At 50.2% G+C, this 17,590-nt stretch overlaps 4 protein-coding genes across 5 annotated transcripts; 2 read left to right on the top strand and 2 right to left on the bottom strand.

Annotated features, from left to right (window-relative positions):
- Positions 1–5,719: 5,719 nt before the first annotated feature.
- LOC117588560 (cuticle protein 21.3) lies at positions 5,720–8,914 on the top strand. Of its 2 annotated transcripts, XM_034279945.1 has the most exons (5): positions 5,720–5,845; positions 6,750–7,008; positions 7,166–7,549; positions 8,554–8,638; positions 8,779–8,914. In XM_034279945.1, exons 1-5 carry the CDS (start codon positions 5,834–5,836, stop codon positions 8,846–8,848), a joined length of 810 nt encoding a protein of 269 aa, XP_034135836.1. In that variant the 5' UTR covers positions 5,720–5,833; the 3' UTR covers positions 8,849–8,914. The 2 variants fall into 2 exon arrangements, with proteins under 2 accessions (XP_034135836.1, XP_034135838.1); XM_034279947.1 differs by lacking the exon at positions 7,166–7,549.
- Positions 8,915–9,853: 939 nt separating this feature from the next.
- LOC117588562 lies at positions 9,854–10,412 on the bottom strand. The gene is made up of 2 exons (XM_034279949.1): positions 10,050–10,412; positions 9,854–9,979 (listed from the first exon to the last, which is right to left on the bottom strand). The coding sequence occupies exons 1-2, from the start codon at positions 10,375–10,377 to the stop codon at positions 9,921–9,923; spliced, it is 387 nt and encodes a 128-aa protein (XP_034135840.1). The 5' UTR covers positions 10,378–10,412; the 3' UTR covers positions 9,854–9,920.
- Positions 10,413–11,901: 1,489 nt separating this feature from the next.
- LOC117588559 (mediator of RNA polymerase II transcription subunit 15) lies at positions 11,902–15,141 on the bottom strand. The gene is made up of 2 exons (XM_034279944.1): positions 14,917–15,141; positions 11,902–12,806 (listed from the first exon to the last, which is right to left on the bottom strand). The coding sequence occupies exons 1-2, from the start codon at positions 15,112–15,114 to the stop codon at positions 12,051–12,053; spliced, it is 954 nt and encodes a 317-aa protein (XP_034135835.1). The 5' UTR covers positions 15,115–15,141; the 3' UTR covers positions 11,902–12,050.
- Positions 13,179–13,880, top strand: LOC117588561. Its single transcript, XM_034279948.1, has one exon. The coding sequence runs from the start codon at positions 13,182–13,184 to the stop codon at positions 13,833–13,835; it is 654 nt and encodes a 217-aa protein (XP_034135839.1). The 5' UTR covers positions 13,179–13,181; the 3' UTR covers positions 13,836–13,880.
- Positions 15,142–17,590: the final 2,449 nt, after the last annotated feature.

The raw sequence follows: 17,590 nt of genomic DNA, 5'->3' as shown, positions 1-17,590 counted from the left end.
AGCAGCCAGAGAGCAAATAGTTTCTGAGCCAGGAGGACTCTTCCTTTTGCCAAGTTCGAGTTGGCAAGTTTGTTGCCCGACCAGCCCTGGCGTGGGCGAGTTAAAGTCATGAAAGGAAGAAAAGAAGAAACAAAAATACTCTAAGCTCGTATGGTACCTCTGCAAACTCTGGTCCTAGCGTCTCGTTAACTTCTTAATTGATTGCATTCCTTTCAGTAATCCGGTTTTAATCACCCAAAAATTGATTGTGAACGCCCAATGCTGGATTTTTACATGGATATTCCATGGGTTGCAGAATGGCTTGCAGATTTGTGGGCCAGAAGTGCTTAATTGCCTGTAAAAAAGGAAAACCAGATGACCATGCCCATGCCCATGTGAAACTGCCACATGTCGTTGCAAGTGCTGTCGGCACTCTTGTCGCTTTAGTCGCTGTTATTGCGGCCTGAACTGGCCTCGAGCTGGTCCCAGCAAATTTGGTCAAAGTTGCCACTGGCCGCAGTTGCTGCCGCACTTTAATTGCTTTTTTGATCTCCTGTCTCCAATCTGCAGTCCCCACCCCCTTCCTCTGTACCTGCCCTACCCTGATACAAGATCTCTGAGATCTCTGGCCCGTAGTTTGGTCACAGTTTGAGCTTTAATGAGCCTCGTCTTTGGGTCTGTGGGCTGGACCGCAATTAACACAGAAATCAAATTTGTTCGCCCGCTGCGAGTCAGGTGGGAAAACAAGACCCAGAAAGTAACAATAAACAAGGCAGAGTTTAGCTGGAAGTGCCTCCAGGGCATCCCAGGGATGAGCAAGGGATGATGTATAAAGATGTACATACTCGTATGTACATACATACATATGTACATGTATGTTTTGCATATTTTTGTGTGTTGTTTTGGAGCAACATGTGAGCAGATCCCTGAATCCACGCACCGCGAATACTAATGAGGGTTCTGCTTTAAAGGCGCGTCAAGTGTTTGGTCTTGAAGGAACGAGGCATGGGGGGAAGTAAATGAATGCATAAGCATGCCATAGAACAAAGTTTAAGTTGAACTGCAAATGGGAAATGGGAAATGGGAAAATGGCAAATGGCAAATGAATTCATAAATTATACAACAAGAAGCTGTACACATGAAAGATGCGAATAAAGGCAAAGGTGGGTAGCTGTACGGTTGCCCTGTTTTATGTTTTAGCCATAACTCAGCACAATTGGCCGGCACCAAGAGTCGAAGAAGGTTTCCTTGAAACGGAAAGGGAGCAAGTCCAGGGGGTCTATCAGTGTCCATCAACGGCATGGGAAGGAGACGCCCCCGCCTCGCACGTTGCCAGTGGAGACTGCATGCTAAGGGCTTCCGAGTCCACAAGTCCACGGCGGGGTCCAGGCCATATAATAAACCAACTCAATTAGGCGGCTGTTTCCACAGTCGAGGCCAGAAAAATAACATAAGGAATCTACTCCATCTAGAAAAGGGATGTGCCGACAGTGGAAATACCTCACTCAGGCCACTGGTACTATGGCTCCAATTATGTTAACGATGGAGATAATATGCCCTTCTTCTGCCACGCGGTATTAATATTTGCTAAAACGAGATTCGCATCCAAGCTATCGGCCATGATCTGGCTTGATGTTTGTATGGCTGCCGCGAGGCTTTGCGTCCGCATTCGGAGTCTGTCCCCAAAATAATTTTGGTGGGTGCGGCCCACAGAAAGTGAATATCAATAAAATCAACTAATTAAATTAAAAGGCAGCAGCAGCAGTGGGAATGGAATAGTCTTGAGCTCGGAGTTGGGAGTTCAATGGAGCGGACTCCACTTTTTTTGTTGGAACTCTCTTGGCGAGTGGGTATCGACTCCTGGTCGGGGCTGCACGAACCACTCTTGTTGCGGGCCCAGAGGCCGCCAGCAAAATATTGCGTAGACGCCGTAGACGTAATTACAGTGCCTAGCCGGCGATGGTGTCTTTGATTTTTAATTGCTCGCTCGCTCGCTTGCAACATGCTTGCCACACAACTCGCCAACGGAATCTCAACGTCAATTCATGCGTAATCTCTGCTTGAAGGAACTTTTTTTCTGTATTGTTTCCAGCCAACAAAATCATTTATTAAGAATGGAATTTAATTTAAATAAAACAAATTATAAAATATGTAAGCGCCCCCCCCGCCAGTTCCCGCCAGATCTCGTTAGCAAAACACATTAAATTCACATGAAATGAGGTCCATGGCATGGGGGGAATGTACAGTAACAATCGAGACATAATAAATGCGCAGATTGCACAACAAATTAACGCAAAAAGAAGGCGTAGCATGTCGAGAGGGCGTGTCGCCCCCTCTTGTCAAACGGTTTTGCAAGCTCTCAGAAAAATATGAAAATACGAAAAATTCAAGAATGGAAATTAAATGAACAGCAACAAAACGGCAACGGCCACGGACCGCTGCCACATACAAAAGCAGCTCTCAAATCTGGCCTAAAGATCTCAAATGCTGCTGCTGCTGTTGTTGTTGCTGGTTCAAGTGGTGGGGCGGCAGGAGGAGGTGTGGTCTGGGTCTGGTCCGCCTTTTGCTTATTGATTTTGTAATTGAAGGTTAAATTTGAATGCTCTCCAGCTCTCAGAGCCGTGAGAGCGCGAGTGTTCTTATATGTGGGTTTGCTCGTAATGGCAGGACGTTGCTCCAGTTTCGGGTGATTGGAGGGACGTAAACGTAGAGCGGAGAGCACGCCCTCGAGCAAGTTTGTTGCACTCCGCTCTTCAATGGCACAGCGCCATATGGCAGGCGGATAGGCAAGGGGCTCAAGTAGCGACAGGTTTGGCGTTAGGCTTGCGATTACCGCCGTTTAGTGTGAGGGAGACAGAGAGAGGCGTAATTCCTCAGAGAGACAGAGAAAGTAAAAGACAGAGGGGGAGCGAGCTTTTCAGGACTGGCGCGGTCCAAGAGAGCAGAGAGCAGAACAAAGAAGAGATCGCGAGAACGAGAGCGAAGAAGCGTCAGCAGAGGCCGGTCCGTGAGCTTTCTTCAAGTCGTTGTTGTTGTTGTTTTCGGTAACAGTTATATTGAAGCCGTTACAACGTATTAAAAAAATAATTCAATTGCACAAGCAAATATAAATATGTAATAGTTATACCGTCCATTACTAGATATTACCTTTACTGTCTCGATGGTTCTTGCAAGTGGAATATAGACACCCGTTACTGATGAGCTGTTGTGGCGGGGGGGTGGAGTGAGTTCACATAATTTCCCTCCCCTCTGAGACATGTACCCCGGTATTGATATCGATGCCGCGCGCTGACGTTGCGCTGTCAGGGCATGTCGGTCATTAATCTTCGCCGCTTGGCCATCCGTCCCTTCAATATCCCTGGAAAATACCACCAAAGGGGCAAAACAAGAGAGCGGGCAGCATGTGTGATAATGGTCGAGTGTGGCAGAGTATTTAGGCAAATGTCACCAGGACCGGACCCCCGCAAAAGAAAAGCCACAATGGGAATGTGGCAACAATGGCGCTGTGTATGGCAGTGGATGCCAGAGAAGGACAATGGATGGGCTGGAAACAAACGAAGAAAAGTGCAGGCACGGCGATTGCCCATCACTGGAAGATCCACTGGAAAAATTACTCTTTATGGAAGAGCAGAAGAGCAATGAGAGATCGATCTTTGCTGGTTTTAATTTGTACTGAAAATATATTTTCATATATTTCAAGGAAACATGTTAGATACAAATTATTTTATTCGACCCACAGGGAGCCCATTGTGTGGCTCCTCACGTTTCTCCTTGTTCTTTGCGCCTTTTGACCCACATAGATGCGAAAAGTTGCGCCTGACTGGACACTGGGACAGACTTGACACCCGCTGAGGAGCTGATAGTTATGGGTGCGCTGGACGGGTGGGTGTGGGGGGTGGCGACATCGAGATGGCAGACCACGGCTGGCTGCACTTTCGCATGGACATTGTTCTTCGGTGCTGTAATGTTTGTCCTGTACTGTATTGGCATTGCAATTATACAAATTAATGCCAGAGGCAAAAACGTTCGCAGATTGCCACGCTTGTCATTGTGTGTGTGGGTGTGTGTGGGTGGTGTGAGGGGAAGAAGAAGCGTAATTGAAATGTCGCACCATTACACAATGGAACCAACAGAAGCAGTTGCAGGGTGGGGAGAAAGAGAGAGCAGATGAAGGAGAACGTTGACAATGACAATCAATGAGTGGCGTTGCACTCTCCCTCACTCTCGCCTACTCTCTCCCACTCTTCCTCTCTCCAACTCAATCTTCCTCATTGCTGGCAATGCCAAAGCAAGTGGCGCCATCTTGAAGGTCGCTGACTGTACTCGTCCGTTTTTGGGACAGCAGCAGCAGCAACTTCTGGCTTCTGGCTTCTGGCTTCTGGGTGGAGGCTTCCTTTGGAGGTCGCAGAATGCAAGCATTTTCGCAGCATCGTCTTGGTTGCGAAATCTTTTTGTTTGCGTTTAGTTTTGATCCGCCGTGGGGCTGGCCCTCCACCGTCTCGCATCAGTCTCCGCCAGTCTAGACTCTAGACTGGCTCTGGCCATCCACCCAACAATGGATAATGGCTGCCACGCACACACATTGCATAACTTTGGCCCACTCTCGCAGCTCGCCGTTCGCCATTCGCCGTTCGCCTCTCGCCTCTGGCCTGTCTCTTTCCAGCGTCACGACAACGCACAAAGTGCGCATAAATTGCATGCGACCCACAAAAATTGTTCACCAGGCAACACAAACACAAGGCACAAAAAAATGGCATAGATCAGCGATCACAAATCAAAACACTCGCACACCGAATCGAGCTCCAGTTTGGTGACTTTCGAAAGCGAAACCAAAACCCCAGTGCCTGTTCCCAGCTCCTAGCACCTAGCTGCTAGGTTCAGCTCCAGCTTCGAGCTCTGGTCTGGCCTGGCCTGGCCTGGCTCTTACTTTGGCTCTTATCTGCAACTCCAACGCTGGCTGGCTGCCCAATTTCCGCGCCCATTTGGCGGCGGCTGCGTGAGAACCCAAAAACCAAAGACACAAAAAGAACAGCAAGACTAGAAGATACCCATTACAGCAGAGAGATAACTTGGGTGTTGAATCGCAGCCAGAACGAACAAAGGAGCCCCCACACATCACACACTCCATATGGGTACGTTGTGGTCCACGCGTAATTTTCAACACAAAAAGTTGCAACAAACTATGCCCGCAGGCTGGGCCAAAAAATGCAATGAGCTGGCAGACAGAAACCATTAATAAAGCACTTGACAAGAGCCGCGCAAGCGATACGAGGAATGGGAATGGTAATGGGAACAAGGCAAGTCATGGAGGCAGACTCCAAGCCAGACTCCCTCCATCCACACCAAGGCCCAGTCCTCCATCCATCCATCCAGGCAGTGACCATCCATGGGGTTAGAGCTCACCTTGTTCGTTGGCATTTCCTTTTGCCGCATTCGCCAAAAGAGACACAAACCACGCTCGAACAAATTTCCAATTAAACAATCGATGATGTGAAGTAATTTCGATTAAATCGAAAGGCGATCAGCTCTGCAGTGGGCAAGTCGTGGACTTAGTGCGTAGACTGGAGCCGCGCCTGTGATCCGTGCTGCCTGCTTTGCCAACTGCGAGGAAAACCCGTTCTCAGTGGCTGGCCATGCATTGCGGCATAATTCGCGAGCAGAGGGAGGTGGCTTTTCCATCACACAAAATCGGTATAAATAAGCCCAAAGAACGGCGAATCGAGACAGTTACCGAGACGCAGCCCAGACCGCAGTTGCAAACCAAAATCCTAAAACCAAAACCAAAACCAAACCGATTCAATCGTATTTTTTTGTAGCTCTAAACGCTTTAGTGAACGTTTCAACAAGCTCGAAAATGGCATTCAAGGTGCGTGTGGCATGTGTGTTGTGTGGTGGCAGTGTGGCACGTTTGTGGCAAGCCCCAGAAACGTCTGCGGTGACTTACAAAGAAGCCAAAGAGTTGCAATCACTGAACCAATCCTGAAGCAGTTTCTTATCCTTTGCTCGCCAGTTTCCGCGGAGTGGAGGTTCAAGGATTCCCAAAGAAAGCAGAAACCTCAAACGCTGAGTCCTAAAACGTTTTCCTTGAATGCTGCCAGGACAGGTTAACAAAGTCTGACTAGCGCGGCATGAAGCTGCACGTCCTGCACATCCTGCCATCTGCCATCTGGCATTTGCCATTCTCCATTGTTGCCTGCCAATTCCCTGGCTCCCCTGGTTGTCAGCTGCAATCCGCTTATAAGCGGATGTGCGAATGCTGGTCAGGGAGCGAGGCGCCATGGTCAGGATATATATAGAATATTCCCCGTGGTGCGGAGCTACTTTGTAATATTTTTCTTTGCTCACAAATAGCTTTACCTTTATGCAAAAGTTTTCAAAAATTAATGAATGGCGCTGGCAAACTCACAATAAATAACTTCAGTCTGCTGCCCACGCGGGCAACAAGTGAGGCAAAAGTTCTTGACAGGATTTGTATCTGGAATGCCCAGAGAGTACTCAATGCTGCTCCAATTGAAAATTGCTCTAATTCTAATTTGTCAATCGATGAATATTTATGCCACACACACTCGAGACGCTTTCGATAAAGTCCTGCGATACAGTCAGAGACAGTCTACCACATCCTTCTCTCCCCCTAAGTTCTACTTTACAAAACTTAATTAAAAGTTTACTCGTCTGCAATTTCCTGCAGTGCAGCGGCTGCTGCTGCTGCTGCTGCTGCTACCAAAATAAACACAAGACTGTGGCTCTCATGGCACTTTGCCTTATTTCAGGTTATTCTCTGTGTGGCAGCCATGGCGATCGCCTGCGCCCAGGCCAAGCCCGGCGGACCTGCCGCCTACTCGATTAGCGCCCCCAGCGTGGACCACGCCTCCGTGGGCAACACGCAGGAGCACACGGTGAAGGGCCACTACGGACAGTCGTCCCAGTCGGACTACGCCAGCCAGGTGCAGACAGCCCACTCCCAGTCGCATGTCCAGCGCTCGAGCATCAGCAACGATGCCGGCCTGGCCCCCGCGGCCCATTATGCAGGTGAGTTTGATCCTCCTCCTACTCTGGAAACTAACACAAAAAGACTTTAGCACAAAGCATCAAGCACTCAGCACTCAGCACTCAGCACTCGGCACCCACATGATCCACTCAATGCCCCCTTGCACGTAGTTAAATGTTAACACAAAACCGAATCTAGCTCCCGCGGCACATGCCATTGCCGCTCCTGCCTCGTACGCCCTTGGAGTGGGACACACGGGCCCTGCCCAGATCCAGGGACTGGCCTATGCCAGTCACGGCTATGCCGCCGCCCCAGCACCAGCACCAGCTCCAGCACCAGTCCTGGCCTACGGCGGTCACTATGGAGCTCAGTATGGCGGCGGTCATTACGCAGCCACGGCACCGGCCCTGCAGCTCTCCGGAGTGGGATTGGGACACTACGGACACATTGGACACCTTGGACACGTTGGTCTCGGCTATGGGTATGGCGGATATAGCTCTGGACCGGCACTGTCGCATGGCTATGCACAGGTGGCCGCCGCTCCAGCTCAAATTGTGAAGTATGCCGCCGCTCCAGCCTACGGTAGGTGCCAGCCCGGAGGTCTGCCTGCTAATCCTTTTTGATCCTTTCTCTCTCTCTCTCTCTCTCCTGCTAACTTTTGCGCACTATCCGCTGCACTGTCACTGCTTCCGTAGTCATTTGTGAACGATGTTCAACTAATTTTACAACAAGTTTTCAACTTTAACACACAGCCAGGGAGCCAGGGAGCCAGGGAGACAGGAGGGCTGTCGATAAGTCGGAAATGGGGGCTAAAATGGAACTGAGCAAAGTTATCTTCGGCCGGACTGCAGGGCGGAAATTTATTGTGTTTTCGCTTCTACGGCCAAGTGCACTTGGCAAAAACAAACTTCCAACTATGGGCAGCCGGGGCCGGGGGGTGGCAAACAAAATACAAAGCGCACAACTTTTGCTCCACTGGACACCAAAGCAGGCGATGCGCTGGATGGCAGCAGGGGTGGGGGGAAATGTTATTAGAGCGAAAAACTCAGCGATCGATGTGATCAAAAGGCTGACCATTGGGTGTGGAGTGTCCTATGTACATTCAAAACTGTGCACCGGGTGAGCAGTTTTCTGTCCGTCAGCTATCGATTTGTCTGCGACAGCGAGGCCCAATGTTTGGCCAATGTAATCAATCATTCAACGGACCCCAATGGTCCGTGGGTGGACCCTCCACTTTAAAGCTGTCAACTCAAATGCCAGCTCGAAGTCATAGTCGCACAGTGCCAAAAAGGCAAAGAAAGAAGGGAAAAAGGAAGTGCACTCTGGTGCATGGGTCCTCCACTTGATTGATGTCATCTTGTTGGCTGATTGCTGGGATGCCACAGCCCGGAATGTGTGAGGAAATGAGCCTCTCTGTTTCGATTGTAATTTGCGGCAGCTTCTGCTTGACTCTGTCTCTACTCTGCAGCTTTATTTCCATATTTGTTGACTCGCTCTCTCTCGCTCTCTCTCTCTCTCTCGCTCTCTCTCGTTTGCTTGTCCTAACTTTCTGCTCTTCTCTTTTGGTCGCTGATCCATGGTCCTAGCTCCTGGCATCATTGGACATGGCTACGCCCCCGCTGCGTATGCTGCACCCGCCTACGCCGCGCACCTGGGCGCCCCAGTCTTGAAGTGAGTAATGAGAAATGACGGAGATGTTATTAATAGACACAAGCCCACCCCCGCCGCACCAAGAGCCCCACCAGATGGACAAATATATATATATCTCTCTCTCTCTCTCTCTCTCTCTCTCTCTTTTTCTCCCTCAACAGAGCCGCCGTTGCCGCACCCGCCCTCGTACACACATCGGTCTCTGGCCACGGCATTCACTATGGCTACTAGAGGGAGCTTTCTCCGTGACCTGCTCCCAGTACCAGTACCAGTAAACCCGTCTTTGTCACCATAAGCTACAGCTCCTGCCACCTCCGCTCGGACATGCAAGCAGCCAAAGCCAGCTAATAATAATAATAATAATAATAATAGTAATAATAATGATGGCCAGAGCGTGTTGCTGCAGCTCTTGCACCCTTTCACTCCCGCCGGTGTTGCTGTTCGACTTAATTAAAACTCGATTTGCCAGCTGCAAAGAGAGACGTGGGCACCGTGACCGGAGCTGAACTGCGAACTGCGACTGTGACACAGTGCTGCCGAAAAGTACGCCACAATCCACGGACTCCCACTGGCACGCATTCTTTATTATTATTATCATTATTATTGTGTTGTTTTTAGCTTCAGGGCTCAAGCTCCACGGGGTAGCGGAAGGAACACCAACTCCCTACCCTGCCCTGCCCTGCCCTGCCCTCCCCTGTACTTTGTATGTGTTTTTTTTTTTTTATCGCGGTTGAACTTACGTTGTATTTAAACTTAATTTGTAAACTGAAACGAAATGCAAGTGGAAATGTTGGAAACAAGTAAATAAACTCATTGTTATTACTGACTCGCTTTCGCTCTCTGTCTCTGTCTCTGTCTCTGTCTTCTGTGTGTCCTGTCGTTGTGTGATATATGAAGTAGATTTAGCATACATCGCCCTCCATTGCTAGCGAGCTGTGCGGAGATTTATTTGCCACGCCCCAGTTGATCAGCGGATACTTTATGGCGCATAACACGACATCACTCTCTCTCTCTCTCTGCCCCCCACAGCCCTCGGCCATGCCACATATAAATCTTTAGCGGAGTGTCGAGCATCATATTCCAAAGTGCAAGCCCATTTACGTCACGCGCACATGGCCTAAAATAGATAGCCCAAACGTTTATTTTGGCATCACAGCAGAAGGCTGGTGGGGGAGCCGCCACTTCTATGGCTTGCAAAATGTCACTTGATGTGGAGCAGCCAGACAGTCGCAGGAGTAGCGCTAATAACTCTGGGGTTTATATTTATTGTTTTAATTGGTTTTATTGAGTGCCATGTGCCATGTCAACCTCTTGTCATTTGAAACAGACCCTCGCAGCTGCCTCGCCTCACTATTTGTATATCTGCGAATGAATGTGACATAAACATAAGCGATGGGCACAAGAAAGATAAAAGGCAAACAGCAAATCTCACCAGCACCACAGAATCGCGCACAATTGAATTTTTGCTCATTTAGATAGAGTTGCATGTTGCTGCCACAGATGGGATTGTATTCCGGTGTGGTGGGGCAGCTGCCGAAGCAGTCCACAAACTGTTGTGTCCGCGGCGGTTGAGTGACAAACGGTGTAATGGCATTCGATATTCTCACATTGTTGACCAGCGCCCAGCCAGCACCAGGGCTAGGGACAGAGCCGCTTGTACCCAACGGACTTTGCGTGGTTGTTGTTTGAAAGATCAGTTGTCCAGTGGCCGAGCTGGTGGCACAGACCAGCAGTGCAATTGTTAGCCAAAATGTCAGCATCTTGACAGGCGCGTTAGCTTTCAACTCGTCCGCTGCTCCAGCCATACTAAAAGTCTACTTTTCTCCACACAACAACAAGCCGCAGCTTCGAAATACTTCGAATGACAACAAGACGGGTTTGCCGGCTTGCTGTTTTGCTGTCTGTCATCATCTCTGGTAATTCCAGTTCTATGAGACATCTATGGGGCGATAAACAATACCTAAACTAGCCTGCTAAAGCCCAAGGTAGCTCCGCTCCACCAGAAATCCCCAATCCCCCTCCCCATCCCCCTCCCTTAGCTAGAGTGAGTGAAAATCCCATCAGCAGCTGTGTGTGTGATTCACTTGTTACTAGAATAAATGTTTAAGAACTCTTCCCAAAGCAATCGCTTTCTTGGCATCTGCATTTGAGTCTCTTGTTTCGGCTTTAAAATACGCTTCAAGTTTTGTTTCATATTCATCCTGAATATATATTTATTGTGTGGCATTGTGTTCTAGTTTTTCGCCACTAGTGTCAGCGGATGTGCGCGAGGCAGTTGCAAGCTTGTTGCTGCCATAAGCCGAGGGGTAAACAGTCGTGTCTAGGGGCAGGCAATGTCCACTCCTGGCCGTGCCTAAGCCCCGCTTCCCATCGTCCAGCGTCCATTGTCGACTGTCCACTGTCCCATGTGCCTGCTCCTCTCGTTGTGGGGGGTGGAAATGAACAGGATGCGGTCCTAGACATACATCCGGCCAGCACCCACCCACACACATTCAGAGACTCATGTCTGGAGGGGCTACACGTGGAGCCATGTATTTTGTAAACGTATTCGGCTAGTTTTCCCTTTTCCTTTTCCTTTTCCTTTTACATTTTCTTTTACTTTTTCGCTACTCGTTTTGGGCATTTTCCAATGCAAATAAGTTGCGGGGGAAAAGGGACGCACATCAGTGCGTGGCTCGGGATGCGATCCCAATTAACTTTCATTCCACAAAAAGGGATTGGCAAACAAACTCTAATAGAATTACTCTTAAATGTTAGCCCACATATTTTGTGGCACTTTTTCTGTGCCTTGCCTTGGCTCTGGTCCTTGCCCTATGGGCTCGCTCCTTCATTGCAGCTTTCCCCCTTGATGTTGTTCGAGTGGCTTAGCCAGCGGGTTCCCACTCCGCCGCGTCCCTGCTCCTCCACGACTTCTAATGCAATTGTTGTGTTCCAGCAGGTTTGTCTTGGCTCTCGCTTCGATTTGCTGTTTACACTGGCAGCTCCATTGGTGACTCCTCGAGGACACGTTGCCGCCCAGCAACTAGAACCACGCTTGGCCCCACACAAAGACTTTGCTCCAGCTGCTAGACATGCGACAAACACTCGAATGATGCAATGCAAAGCCCCTCCAAGCCACTTCAGCCCTTAGCCCTTGATGCCCTTTCCACACCACAAAACAGATACAAAATTGAGCTCCACATCGCTGTCGAATTTGGAGCCATTTGTTGTTAGATCCAGCTGCAAATGGCAACATTCGTGACTGCCGCATTCCCATGCGCTGCCCGGAGAGATTCAATCACAGATTTTGCATCATTCGCAGCAAAATTATACGATTTAATGCCTGAATTGTTTTGTACTTTGAATTTGGACAACAAAACGAAACCCTAAATAGATCGAGAAAAAAAAAACGGCTTAAGATTAAGGCTGGATTCCCTTCCCAGCTTGCGGCTGACTAGAAATTGTAGTTGAGATTTCCACTGCTGAAGCTCACGTGGGAGACGTCCGAGGAGGGCTGGAAGGATGGGGAGCCGAGCACCGAGGACATGGGCACGGCCATGCCGTAGCTCTGGGTGGTTGTGGGTGCCAACTGGCTGTTGGCAAACTGCTGCTGCTGCTCACGGAGCACGTCCTGCTGCTGCTGCTGCAGGAAGCCCATGTGCTGCTGCGTGGAGTAGAAGTCTCCGCTCGAGGTGGCAGCCTGAACACCGCGGCCACCCGCTCCTCCTGCGTAGATGTCGCCCGCTGAGTATGCGCCACGAACGGCCTGTCCTTGGGCTGCTCCCTGCTGTTGCTGCTGCTGCTGCTGCAACCCGTTGGATCCGAACTGCGGGCGACGGTAGACAAAACGTGAACCAGCAGCATCGGGCTGGGTCTGAGCTTGAGCCTGTCCGTTCGACATGTCCGGATAGTACTGGTAGAGCTTCTGCAGCAGCTGCTGTTGCTGCTGCTCAAACTCCGCTCGCTGCCGCTGGTAGTCGAGGAAGGCGGCCTGCATTTGGTCCGCATATGTGGGCACTTGGGCCCGTTGTCCTGCCACGCCCGACTGTGCCAGAAGTTGCTGCTGCTGCTGCTGCTGCTGCTGCAGCTGCTGCTGTTCGTGCTGCTGCTGCAGCTGCTGCTGCTGGAGTGTGGACACGGCGGATGGCTTGGGCTTGCCACCACGAGCTGCTGCCTGCTGCTGATACACAGCAAAAGGACTGGCAGTTTGCTGCGAAAGAAACAAATGGAAAATAAATTAAATAAAATAAATTAAACAGTTTATTGCTCAGCAGTCCTACCAGTCTGCTGTCTTTGCTTTGGGTGCGCCCTTTGTTTGATCTCATTTTGGTTGATGGAAAAAACTGAACTAAAATGTTTAACTTCGAAATGGAAACTAATATTTTGTACAACCGATACGCACTGTCGAAGCGAACGAATGAAACTGAATTCGAAACTGGATTCGGGTGTCAGCTGGTGCCGCACAGACAGAAGCCGGAAGGAAGCCTACTGAGATCTCATATCGAATCCCAATCGAACTTGTCACGCGATGTTTGGCAGCCTTAAAAGGCAGCCAGTGTGCCCCCGACATGTCACAGTGAATGAGATGAGGTCTCAGGTGCTTGGACTGCTGCTCGCCGGACTGGGCCTGGGCCTGGGCCTGGCTCAGAATCCCTTTGAGAATCTGGCACTGGGCGCCATGAGTGTGGCCGCCAACATAGCCGAGGCCGTGCAGGGTGGCGCGGCCATCAATCGTGACCTGAACATCGACAATCCCCTGATGTCGGTGCACTCGAAGACGGCGGCGGGCTTTGGCGATGCCATGCGGCCGCCTTCGGGCGATGACTCCTCCGAGTCTGAGTCCAAGTCCGGGGAGCGAGGGAGACGCAGGCGAAGACGCAGCTTGCAGCGATCGAGGCGCATCAAGCGTGCCCCCTGCCACTGGATGATGTCCATGGCCACCGCGACACCCGGCGAGGATGAGGTGGAGGCGCGCAAGAAACGCGCACGCAAGCGTGCCGCCAACAATGCCTCTCGATCCCGCATCAACGCCAAGAAGAGCGGCAAGAAGAAGCTTCTACGAAGGCGACGCCAGCAGCCGATGGAGGGACAACAGCAGCAGCAGCAGGCAGCGGGCACTCTTGGCGATCGCATCAAGGGCATGTGGCTGTCCTTTGTGGACAGCGTCGCGGATGTGGTGCAGCAGGTGCGCCAGAAGATATCAAGTGCAGCAGGAGCAGCAGCAGGCGGCGCCAATTAGGTGGCATGCACCAGCACCAGTTGTTTTTTTTTTCTCTTGCATATAAGTCGAATAAAATGAAATGGAAATCCGAACTGAATGGGGAGTCTCCACTTATCAGATGCTCGCAAACATTTCCGCCTCCAGCTACAAATTTGGAAATCTGCACGCGGGCTTGAGCGGCAGCTACAAAAGCTGACACTCGGCCGGCACAGTGCAACAGTTGCCCGCAATGACTGCCGCACTCATCTACGCTGTGACTCTGATATTTGCTCTGACTGTGATGGCTGCGGGGGAGGAGCTGGAACTGGACTACTCCAACGAGTACGACGATGTGCGTCCCCATTTGGTGTATCCGGATGAGCCGCGGCTGGACAAGCAAATCAGCAATGCAGCTCGGGACTTGGTGCAGAGCATCGGCCAAGCCTGGCAGTCCATGGTCGAGGAGCTAAGGAAACTGTTCCAGACCCCTGACGAGCATGAGGCATTCTCCGGCTAAAATCGAGTTGTGTTTTCGCTTAATAAATTGAATGTTTCGCTGCCGTTTCAATTAGTGGTCCGTAAATGGAAATGGAATTATTTTGCACATGCAAGCGCAAACATGAACTGCCACGATTGGTATCTGTGGAACGGCAAACAGGAAATTTCGACCAATTAAAAGATAGCCCCGACCCCAGCCCGGGCAGCTAATTCGCTTAAATAAGCCGCTGGCTGTTGGGCAGCTTCCGTATTCATCCATCACCATGATGACACTTCGCTTGACGCTGTGCCTGCTGCGACTGCTGCTGCTGCTGGTGGCCAGCACCCAGGCTCGACCACAGGTGAGATCTACGCTGATCCATTCGCGGAGAACTAACAACTTGCTTGCCACAGGATCTGGGCACTGGCATGGCACTGGCCATGGGCCAGCTGCAGCAGCTAATGGACTCGGGCGGCGGTGTGCGCCAGGAGCAGAGCATTGAGATTCTCGGCCAGAAGCTGGAGGGAGCCATGCAGCTGGGCATTGGCCAGGCCGTCAATCTGCCCGTGCCTGACTAGCTTGCACAGCAACTAAGTTCCTTGTGTAAATTGCTTTCAAAATAAACTTGTATCTACTGCTTACCGTCGGCTCCTGCTGCACCTCCTGCTGTGGCTGTGCCTGTGGCTGCTCCTGCTTGGCTGCTCCATAGTAACGAGTGAAGGTCTGCTGCAGCTGCGGGGTCTTTACGCTGTAGGAGTTTGTGTTGGCATCCGTGTGGAAGGAGACCTGCGCCTGGGCAGCCAGCACCAGGCACGCCAGCATCAAGGCCACTGCGAACATATCCACGAATCGAATGATTTACGAACGGAGCGCTAATTGTATTTGGTTGCTCCGCTAATGCCACGTGCGGCTCGTTATCGGCTGCTTATCAGAGTACGCGACACGGCAACAAAGCGACGGTGAATGTGCAACGGCAGTCGCCTGTCCCAGCATTATATACGGTGGCCCAGCGGCCCATCGGATTATTCAATTTTTCAATTTTTCAATGCCTTCCGCGCGACTCTCACTGTCGGCCACTCGGCCACTTGTTATGCAGAAGCCAGGCCCTAAATCGAGAGTGTGCGTTTGCAGTGCGTGTTGTCAGCAGCGAGCAGCGACCCAAGCATCATCCATGTATCGATTTGGAGATTTAGAACTGGAGCCAGCCAATGGACAAGAGGCCATGAGCTCATGGCCAGATCCATGGCTCTAATACTTTAAAGCTCCATAATTGCATTTTTATTTTAATTTTCGTTTGTTTCTTCTGCTGATAACTTTCTTTAAACTTTTTGTTTGTTTGCTTCGTGCTCGGAATGTGAAATGTGCCAGCAATGTGCCAGCAATGTGCCAGCAATGACAGAGCGCGAGAGAGAGAGAGAGTCATGCCGATTTCGATGGCAATTCCAATTCAAATTGAATACGCTCTTTGGCACTTACATAACAATCCCCCGCTGGCAGCAGAAACTAAACATAAACACGGGCATAAAATGTTGTTTAAGCGAACGTGCACTGAATATCCAGAGAGGAATAAGACAGTCTCTCTCTCTCTCTCTCTGTCTCTCTTGCTTGGCAGAGAGTTGCGAAAATTGCCTCCATTGCAATGCATTTTCAGCCTCAAGTCCCAACAGAGAGGGCAATGGGCAATGGGCAATGGGCACATCGATTATGAAAGCAGTCAGGGAACGGATAATGTTCACTTAAGCCGGAGTTACGGCTACCTGGAGCGCTGGCAAACGGTGCGTATACGTGATCGTCATAAATTTATTTACGCGCTTTTCATGATGCCTCGGTTGGCCATCCTCGGCATGTACTCGGACGTAATTGAAAGCGCATTTCACACGCGTCTCTCATGCGAATGCGACCCGTGGCCAGCACACGTCTGGCAGCGGTTTGGGCTAGATACTGGCCCGGAGGGGAGAGCGCCACAAGCCATAACTTCTCCTTGTGCCTGTGCCTATGCCTGTTGCCCCTGTTTCCCGGTAATGACGGGTCATTAAAGGGGACTTTTCCGAATGGAATGCTTGTCACAGTTTACGATTACCAGACGTAAGCCAGCAACGGCGCAAATTATGCAAAGTGCCTGGAGACAAGAAGCTAAAACTCGAGTTAAAACTGGAGCTGGAAATTGAGAATTTGTAAGCAGCAGGGCGGCAGGGTTTGGGAGGGAGGATGGAGGATGGAGGATGGAGGGCTAAATCTAGGCAGCTGCTAAATACGGCACTTAATCATTTTAGTGGGTCAGGGGGTCACGGGTGGGACTGAAATGGAGAAGCCGAAAGCGGAGCCCCTGGGTCGAAGTGACCTACCCGTGAGGCTACCAACAAACAGAAAGACACAGAGAGAACGAGCGAGAGTGCTTTTGGGGCTGTTAAACCCCAGGTTGAACTTTTGAACTCGCGCACTGACCCCATTCCAGGGTGCCCCCCTGGCGGCACCTTCTCTGTCCCTTGGCGGCGACGTTGCTGCTGCGTTTATGGTTCGGCTGCGAATTATTTTGTGGGCCCATTTTGTTATTTTTGCTTTTTCCTTTTTTTTTGCGGCGCTGGCTTCTGCATTGGCACAGATTATATTGGGCGGACCCCCCGCCAAAGGCAAACAGCAAGAGCCAAAAGGGATTTTATTGCACATGGCAGAGCCCCAAAGCGTGTTGGTACAGTAAGCCCCAATGTTGATGCACCCTCCCACCCCCCACCGCATTGTCGTAGATGGCTAAATAGGCAGACATTTTTGTTGGTTGCTTTTGTGTGCTTTTAACTCACATCAAATTCGCGTTTTTATTAGTTTTGCTCACTCCAAACCTCCGACACACTCGACACGCGCCACACAGCGCCACAAGTAGCGACAAAAAAATCAACTTATTCGATATGCAAACACACACAGACACACATAGAGACACACATAGAGACACATAAATAGATGTGTAAACCGTACATCAAATATCTAACTATAAATTACATTTGTGCTCTGCCAACTGGTGTCCAATCCCTTGATAATTGTATGCTTAAGCTACAAAAAAACGTCGCAAGGTCCACCCAGCCAGCGGATGCAGAAAACAACAATCAGGAGCTGGCAGGAGCTGGACTCCCTTCCTGGCGCTGCACTTGCGATTGATATATATATACTGGAACTTACAGCAAGTAACTATTTCGTGTACATTTTGCATTTGATTTAACGTTCAATAGATTTAACTTTGCATATAATATTTCAAGTGTGTGTCCTTTAGCTATCAATTGTGTAAGTCCCTTTATTTAAGTTTTATTTTGCTTGCAAACTTTTG

The sequence above is a fragment of the Drosophila guanche genome, unplaced genomic scaffold, assembly GCF_900245975.1.
Source record: "Drosophila guanche unplaced genomic scaffold, DGUA_6, whole genome shotgun sequence".
Taxonomy (NCBI): Eukaryota; Metazoa; Arthropoda; class Insecta; order Diptera; family Drosophilidae; genus Drosophila; species Drosophila guanche.
The sequence above is the reverse complement of the archived record's forward strand: the minus strand, read 5'-3'. Positions and strand labels throughout refer to the sequence as shown.

What these genes read in the sequence shown, in the direction of transcription:
- LOC117588561 (XM_034279948.1), top strand. Translation starts at nt 13,182, where the DNA reads ATGAGGTCTCAGGTGCTTGGACTGCTGCTCGCCGGACTGGGCCTGGGC.
- LOC117588559 (XM_034279944.1), bottom strand. Translation starts at nt 15,114, where the DNA reads ATGTTCGCAGTGGCCTTGATGCTGGCGTGCCTGGTGCTGGCTGCCCAG. An exon ending in AGGTGCAGCAGGAGCCGACG is followed by an intron (nt 12,807 to 14,916) that starts GTAAGCAGTAGA and finishes TTTCTTTCGCAG; the next exon opens with CAAACTGCCAGTCCTTTTGC.
- LOC117588562 (XM_034279949.1), bottom strand. Translation starts at nt 10,377, where the DNA reads ATGCTGACATTTTGGCTAACAATTGCACTGCTGGTCTGTGCCACCAGC. An exon ending in TGCGCGATTCTGTGGTGCTG is followed by an intron (nt 9,980 to 10,049) that starts GTGAGATTTGCT and finishes ATTCATTCGCAG; the next exon opens with ATATACAAATAGTGAGGCGA.
- LOC117588560 (XM_034279945.1), top strand. An exon ending in CCCCGCGGCCCATTATGCAG is followed by an intron (nt 7,009 to 7,165) that starts GTGAGTTTGATC and finishes AACCGAATCTAG; the next exon opens with CTCCCGCGGCACATGCCATT. An exon ending in CTGGGCGCCCCAGTCTTGAA is followed by an intron (nt 8,639 to 8,778) that starts GTGAGTAATGAG and finishes CTCCCTCAACAG; the next exon opens with AGCCGCCGTTGCCGCACCCG.